General features: G+C 39.4%; 1 protein-coding gene across 1 annotated transcript; it reads right to left on the bottom strand.

The window, feature by feature from the left end:
- Window positions 1-981: 981 nt before the first annotated feature.
- traf3ip2l (TRAF3 interacting protein 2-like) lies at window positions 982-3926 on the bottom strand (the record flags this gene model as incomplete). Its single annotated transcript, XM_079245714.1, has 8 exons — window positions 982-1800; window positions 1915-1989; window positions 2077-2193; window positions 2419-2487; window positions 2875-2972; window positions 3048-3112; window positions 3208-3250; window positions 3335-3926. The coding sequence occupies 8 exons, from the start codon at window positions 3924-3926 to the stop codon at window positions 1654-1656; spliced, it is 1206 nt and encodes a 401-aa protein (XP_079101840.1). The 3' UTR covers window positions 982-1653.
- Between the last annotated feature and the right edge of the window lie 4749 nt (window positions 3927-8675).

Genomic DNA, 8675 nt, shown 5'->3' on the forward strand with positions numbered 1-8675 from the left:
TATATAAATATATATATATGTATATATATATATATATATATATGTATATATATATATATATGTATATATCATGTTATTCTGCTGATTTTTAAATGGTGATAAAAAATAAAATAAAAAAATCAAACCTCAGGAGGATAATTGATTTTATATATATATATATATATATATATATATATAATGTGTTATTCTGCTGATTTTGAAATGGTTATTAAAAATTAAATCAAACCTCAGGAGGATAAAAATATTTATTTTTACATTTACAACATTTCTCCCATGGGCCCTCCTGCAGGCCGGGTTTCAGCCCCGGACCTTATGTTTGACCTCCCTGGGTCAGGAGGTTCAGAAGGAATATTAATCTGCAGCACGAGTCAGGATGAACACCGCTTCCTATTCTGCATACGCAAACCATTTCTTATTGTCACATTGCTGCTTCCGATCCGTCTGCTCACCACAAGCAGGCGGCGATGACCCCATTTTTGAGTGTAAATTTGCTGATGGAGAAGCACACACACACACACACACACAGACGTGCAGCTGTGTCAGCTACTTATCTTCACACAACATCCTGTGCAATCATTTCAACACAGAAACTCTCCATCGCTCGTTTCTGGTCCTCCCTGCCCTTAAAAGGTTTTCTGTGACTCGCCTGAATTTTTGTTAGTGAGGTGCCACAGGTGGCATGTTGGTACATCTTCTCTTCACCTAGAATGTTTGTTCCCATAGCTCACCGTCTGAAAAATGCCCTCGTTGCCTTGCAGGCAAATTAAGCCAAGTCTCTGCTTGCCTGCTGTTACCACAGAAGTTTGGGGGCACCAAGCCAAGTTCAAACAAAACCACCTGCCAACACACCGTTCATACAGTTACAATTATTGACCTATTCCTGCTTGAATGACAATTACCTGTTCAGTTCCTCTCTGGCAGCCGGCCTCTGTTTACCAGTAAAACCACGTGGTTTAAAAAAAATTACAAGCAGGAAAAAAACAAGTTCATCTGGACATAATTTAATATCAGAAGTGAGAAAACTAAAGGCTCCAGTGCTGTTTGTACACAGCTGTGTTTGAATCTTCACAGTAAAAAAACAGACAACCTTTAATATGCATCAGGCAATAAAAACAGCATTTTAAATCAGTATATCCCTGTTTTTTTCCCCACAGAACCACGACGGCACAGTCGGGGCTCATTTTGCATTAAATAGGCACATGGAATCAAGCATCATGGCTCAGCCTGTTTACTAGCCGGCAGTATTTACAGATCATAAAAGAAAGCTGGTAAAACATACAGTCAGGTGATCCTCGTACCTGCTCCCGGACCGTATGACGTGCACAAAGCTTAAAATACGAAACGTTATGAAAATGTGTAATCAGACTGAAGTTTCTCAACAGCTCCAGGGACGTAATCAGCACCGGTAAAAATTCAGCATGATGTGCAGCGACGGGCTGCGAGCACTTCTCCAACCTCTCCGTTTCAGATCTCTGTACGTTCAGTTGAAAGGGAATCACAACGTATCCCCTAGAAACCGTTCACAAAGCACCCACACTAAAATAAGACACACGTGAATCCCTGATCACCTCAAAAAAACATGAGTGACGGCTTTCCAAGAAGCAAGCTTTTGGCTGACAGTCCTGTCTGACCTCAGATCAGATTTTAGCTTTCCTATATGGGGATGGAAACGATGGTTGGAAGTTCCCCGATAGGAGGTGGGTTATACTTCTCCACCCTCATCAGCCGCCGCAGGATGTCGTCTCGATCACGTGGCCAGCCGTAAACATGCGTGTTTTGAAGCCAGTTGGGAACATGACACTGATGAAAAGAGGAAAAGAAGATGATGATGAGAAAATGCTTGTTTCACTTCATAAATGACAAGGTCACGTCTCAGAGACGGAGCAGCGAGCGGAGCCAAGCGCTCCTGCCGACCTTTTTAGCGCCAGGAAACAAGATGGGAATGAATCTGAAGTTCTTGCTGCCATTCTGGATGAATTCATTCTGCAGCTGAAGAGACACAGCATAAAAAAAAACACTTCAGCACCTTTAGGATTAAAAGCTTTAAGAGGAAAACCTTCAGTTCGGGACTCCGACCTGTTTGTGTATGTAAACTGTGCTGAAGGTCCTCTCGTCGTTCTCCAGCTCAAACGGGGAAGCCGTCACTGTCTTGTAGTACTTGGGACTGATGATGATGATGATCAGATATTCTTTCTGTAAAAGCAGATTATATAAATATTTAATATCTACGCTGCTCTCAGCTATTTTTCATTTGTTAAAAAAAACAAGTCCCCTCTTGCAGAACATGAAAGGCTTTAGATGCCAAATAACTCAACCAAGTGACATTTAGTTAGTTTGGGAAGTTCATTTGAACGTAATGAAATCTAAAAACAAAAACATTTCTTTGATATTTTCCACACGGTTTTATGAAGACTTTACCTCGCTCAGGTATCGCTCCATGAAGTCAATCTTGCTTATGCTTCTGAACTGCTGCTCAAAAATATCAATCTGAAAGAAACAGTACGGATCATTGTACTAAATTACACCCAACTCGGACGTTTACACGTTAATCTGAGGACAGAGTGTCAGAGCCGAGTGGACCAGCAACGCTCCTAGTTTCACTATTACAGTAAAACAGAGATAAAACTCACAACATAGCGAGTTTACTTGAGTGACATTACCTTTAGATGTGGTTTAGCTGCTCTGCATCATATTTAAAAACAAATATTATGTAGATTAATAAATTCTATTTAGCATTTTCCAGTAAATCAGAGTTAAAACTAGATTTGAGTTTTCCTGGACCTGAATTAAAAGCAATCATCTCATATGATGGTGATTTTTTTCCCCTCATTTTTTTCTAAATTGTTTGATTTTTACCATTTTATTTCTACGTACATGAGTATCGAAACCGTTGTGTCTCAGCAGCGCCACAAAGTTGATGATCTCATTGACGTGTTTGTCGTTGTCTGCTTCGTAAGTGACGAAGACCCTCCCTGCAGTTGAAAGGAAACGTTTAAGGACTTGCAGCGCGTTGTGAACGATCAGCTGAAGCGTTTGTGAACACTTACTCTGCTCCAGAGACAACGGTGTGCTGTAAGGAGGCTGTCTCCCTTTGGCTGGCGAGTCGGGGTCTCTGTGTGGAGTTAAAAACTACTTTAGCCACATGCAACATGACTTGTCAGACAAGCGTGGGAGCTGGGATGCAGAGTTATGATTTAAAAGCCTCACGTCTGTGTGAAAGGAGCTCCAGGGAGTCTGCAGTCGGCTGCATCTGAAGAGAAAAGTAAAGATAAAACCATCGTTGGCTTCACTGCTTGTGCTGCAGCAGCATGAGTGCTTTGTTTTGCAGACTTACAGTACGGGCCATACACTGGAAGGTGCTGAGCAAAGGGGTGTTTGTTGGCTACAGGCCGCCTACTAAAGGCATCTACAGGGCACTGAGCGCAACAGGCTGGTCCCTGCGGTGGGCAGGAGTATGGAGACAGAGTGTGGTGATACAGCTCAGCCGAAGGCGGGTTGGAGCGCAGAGAGAGCGGCTGCTCCAAGCTAATCATGTTGCTGTGCTGACCAGGAAGGGAAACGGACTTGTATCTGGAGAGGCAGCTCTCTTCAGAGCAGCTGGAGTAATCTCTCTGGCTCAGACAGGACGGCAGGCTGGTGGGATACCCCGACCAGCTGCTGGCGACGCTCGGGTGGAGCCAGCCGACTTGGCTTGGGAACGGGGTCGGCTGGTTGTATCCAGGAGGCAAGCTGTGGGGAGACTGGGCTGAGCAGAAGCTGGAGCTGGTCAGGGGGAGCGAGTGCTCCTCCCGTCTGCCCCACCTCTGTCTTCTGAACATGGACTCATCAGAAACGGCAGCGTGGTCTAAGGAGATGTGTCGGCCACCGTAGTTGGAGGTGGTGTGCCGTTTGGGGAAAGCGCTGGTTTCCTGCTCCTCTGTGCTCATGGTCTCATCATCCTCTTCAGGTGTGTTATGGTGGCTGTTCGGCTGGCTGGTGCAACTGTGAAAACCATTATTAAACCATTAATCTTCAGTGGAAATTCTCCTCCACATCTGCTGCATCCACTAACATGCAATGTGTTTCAGGTTCACTTTATCACAAGAGGGATCTACAGCGGTTTGACAACATCCGTGCTAAAAAGATGCATCGTACGACAAAATCCTGGACTCTACAGTGAAGTACATCTTGTAAACCACGACATATTTACTGTCACACGCACCTATTCGGAGCTGAGACGGAGTACATTGAAGTAGGCAGCATCACTGGGCCTTTTCTTCCTGACGTCCATGTGTGTTGTGTTCAAGCTGCACCTAAACTTCTCTGTTTTAAAAAAAATGTGAGACCAGAAATCTCATTCAGAGTTAAATACAGACTCTGCGCTCTAATACATGCACATAAAAGGTTGAATGGTAAAGCTTTTTTCTCTCAGTTCCTTCCTTTTTACAAAATCCACCCACATCTCTACAAGAGTCTTTGACTTACATGAAAGTACACTGTCTCCCACACAAGGGGACTTTTCTTTAAATGCTCAGGAGGCAACTCAGCCACATGTAGGAATAACAAAATGATGTCCCTCAATGACACGGAGGAAATAACATCAAACCACACAGCTTTTCAAAAGAAGAAATATATTTACATACCTTAATAAATGATGCCACACTCCTATTCAGCTTTAGAGGCATCATTAAGACCATTTTAAACACTTTCCACCTGCTTTTAATGACTGAAAAACTCCATGACGCTGGTTGAAAATGGAAACTAATACCATTTTAAGACATTTTGACCCCTGTAACCTCATTTTAGGTGAGTTTAATCTTCCAATACAGCCAATAGTTCCTGGAAATTTACATGACACATATAAAAAATAATCTGTCTGTGGTCGTACATTGATCTGTGTGTGGCACTTTCCACTAAAGTTGACCCAGATATTTCTACATCTTCTTGTAATTTGGGCTGAGTTCCCACCTCTCACATACAGCTACTGAAAACACTTTCACTTATTTTCCAAACAATTATGACCCGAAATGTTGCTCCTGCTCATGCCAATTAAATTATATTTAAAATAAAATTTGTTTAAAGGAATATTTAGACAGTTAACAGAGCCAAACGGTGTTTTATTCACTTAAAAAAACAAACAAAAAACTTTACATTTTTAAGAAAAAAAAGTACGCGACGTACTGTACGGGGTAAATGTCATGTACCTGAAGGCAACACGGTGTTTATGTCATGTACAACTTACCGTCGCTGCTTCAGGGCTCGTTCAGGAAACTCGGTAACGCGAAGAAAAACAAAGAATACGACTAAAGTGAAGCTGTCAGTGGAGGATAAACTGAAAGCTGTCCGCACCGTCACCTCCTGCGTCCTGACAGATACCAGATACTGTTGCGTCAGACTCGAGCGAGTTTTATTTCCCCTCTCGGAGCGCGCAGCTCGAGCAGCACCGCCTCGTGACTACAGACCTTTCAGTACATCCCAACCACCCCGGAGTGATGACAACATATTCTGTCTCCTACTAAGGACATCCGTAAATTTGTTGTCTTTTCGATTTTAGACGTTTTGGGCCCCTCAGCTTCTCTTTCCAGCCATAAAATGAAGACTGATGTCAGCCAAAGGGTTCACGATCAGAGGCAGCAGTGGCGTATCCAGGAAATCTTTAATGGGGTGGCCCAATCAATGGGGAGCAGTGACTTCTAAGTGCTCTCATTATTAACCTTTATAACTCCAAGCCATTTATTACTATTTTTGACCTCTCTGTCTATTAATACATGTATAATCTCAACCCTTTCCCATACAGTCAAGTAATCTTTCCAGGACAACCTGGGCAATCATAATATATATTCTAAAACACGGTTTTTCAAATGGGGGTATGCGTACCCCTGGGGGTACTTCAAGGCATTCGGGGGTATGTGAAATTTTTTGAAAACATATAACATTTTATGTTTTCTCTAAAACATCCTTAAATAGAAAATATAAATATAATATTGTTGAAATATTTATTATATTTCAATAAATGTAAGTGTACGATTGTAGATTTACACCATTCATTCCTTATAAAATCCCACATTCTGACGTGAACCACACATGTAACAAGCCAAATCATGACCGTCATGATTGATTATTTTTTAAATAGTTGGACAGAATCTACCATAGACATTTATTTATTTTAATCTAAATAGTTGTTTCTAACTTTGTTAACTAAATTTGTACTTAAGTTTTTAAAATCAACATTTTATATTTGCATTCTCAGTTTTAGAAATGCACATAAACTTTTAGATGTTTTTTTTTTTTTTTCATAATTTAAGGTTCGGAGTGGTAATACTGGGTGTAAATGAAAACATAACTATGAAATCACACATGTAAGGTTGTGTTGACAAGAATTATTCCAGACAGTGAAAGGTAAACTATTTTAAAGGTTACATAAAAATGTAAAAACAAAAGTACTGTAGTCAAAACGATGGTTAAAAGAATCAAATAAAAGAAATGAACTTTGTTGCAATATAACTAGCAAAGTACAAACAAATAAATGCTTCAATATTTGTGTGAAATTTTAATACACCTTACAGGGAAGTTAGACAAACAACTTACTCTGAGACAGAGACGGTCCTGGCGGTACCCCCTGCCCCAAAGGTGTAGATGTTTAGTCGAGTCAAAGGCGTGCTATAATGGGCTAAAGACCTAAGAAACCATGAGGTGCCCAGTTCAGAAAGAGAAGGAAAGAAGAGAAATGCTCTAAAGATAAAGTTATGCAGGTCCCTATGAGTGACGTTATTGTACATGTAATGAAACACTTTTTACTATCCTCTTGCTAATATGTTGCTACTTAGCCACAGAATATATTAGTTTGTGTTTGCAACACAACAAGTCCAAGTTCACATGTTGGTCTGTGAATTCGGTAAACAATAGTACGTCCTGACTGGAGTTTTTAATGCTATACGTGGGTATATGCTAACTTAAATAACTTATATAACATTCAAGTGACGTCAGGATACATTGACATGATATTTTGTAAGCTTTATGATGCTTTTTCGAATAATTTTAGTGTGTTATGCTTAGTTAATAATAGGATGTTAACAAACGATAATTTGTCCATTATTATGGTTTATTTTATTTGGGTAACTGATGCATGTTAAGTAGGATCTAATTTACATATTGTGTGTTAATTATAAAATGATGGGTGGTTCGCCCAGGGCGCAAAACTAGCCAAGACCGCCTCTGGTTCCACGTACAACATGGTTGTGGAATACAGATTAAATGTGATCATTTCTGCTGCCAAACACACAAAGAATGTCAGAAATATGCACACAGGCAAAAAAAAAAAAAAAAAAAAAAAAAGACCACGATAAGAGTGTATAATATCCAAATCTGCTGAAAATAATATTTGTATATTTTTTCTACATTTTATTTATTTATTATTTTCTGTTTGAGTAACAAGTTGGAGCTTGAAGGTTTAAAAAAAAAAAAAAAAAAACTCTCCCAGAGTGCATATTTTCATGAAGAAATTAAGAATGTCAAAATTTTAAATAATGTAACAAATTCTAAAAAATTATATTTAAAGTGCTTTTGATATCGGAAACAAAACAATCAAAAGCAGAACTTTAGTCACAACTTTTCACCAAAGCTGATCCATCGTTTTAGCTCACAACAATCAGAAAAAGTGTGACAAATTCTGAAAAAATAAAATCACCTGATGCAAAACAGAATTACTCCAAAGAGCTGATCATATTATGGATAATCCTGTACCATATGGATTCAACAGATGTTGCACCATTAAGACATATATGTCACTGATAAAATGTTGAACCAGTTTTTACTAATCAATCAATGTGATTTAATCAAATCACAAGAATCTTTTAATTCAGCCGTTTTAGCCAGTTAACTTTGTGATGTCATCATGTCTATTGATAAATATTATCATCAACATAGATGTTTGACCAGATAATGATGTTAACTTTACATAAGTTTGCTTTGAGAATGATTCCTCGCTTTATTTGATCTTTTGATGTGGATATTGTCGTTTCCGCAACAGATTTATTAGGTTAGTTACGCTCAGCAAAATTTTTCTTTAGAATTCAGATCAGTCGTATAAATCACATAGTTGTCCCTTTTCATTGTGGGCCAGCCTGGATGTGTCTTCATTTATTTCTCCATTACTCATTTGCATGAAATAATCACATTTCTTGTTGTCATTGTCTTAAACTGGTTATTTTTTCATGACTGAGCAGCATTCTTTCAGCTCAAAATCATCACCTTTGCATCGGTTAGATATTTTTAATTCCCTTTAAAGTGCTTTGCAATTTGAGAATCATAGTTTTCTATCAAAAATTAAATTGCAATTCCAACATTAAGTTGATTGAGCATTTTATTGGGGTCATTGGCAGCGTAGGGATCAGAGAGATTGCAGGTTGTTGTGTAAACAGGAAAGTCCACCTCTGTTTGGGTGCACCATATCTGCTTGTTGCGTTAATAAAAGGTTTGATTACTCAAGTTTATTACCCAGGCACTGATTAGATCAGGTATGGCCATGCAAGGGAAAATATTGACACAAAGCCAAATTTCATAAACCCACTATGCACAAGATATAATTACTTTGCACGTGTTGCTTAGTGAGCCAGGTAGGACTATACCAGCCGCCATAATCAACATAATGGAAGCAGGACTTTTTTTTTTTTTTTCATGCTTGCTTTCCATGCATT

This window comes from Telmatherina bonti (genome assembly GCF_933228915.1).
Source record: "Telmatherina bonti genome assembly, chromosome: 8".
NCBI lineage: Eukaryota > Metazoa > Chordata > Actinopteri > Atheriniformes > Telmatherinidae > Telmatherina > Telmatherina bonti.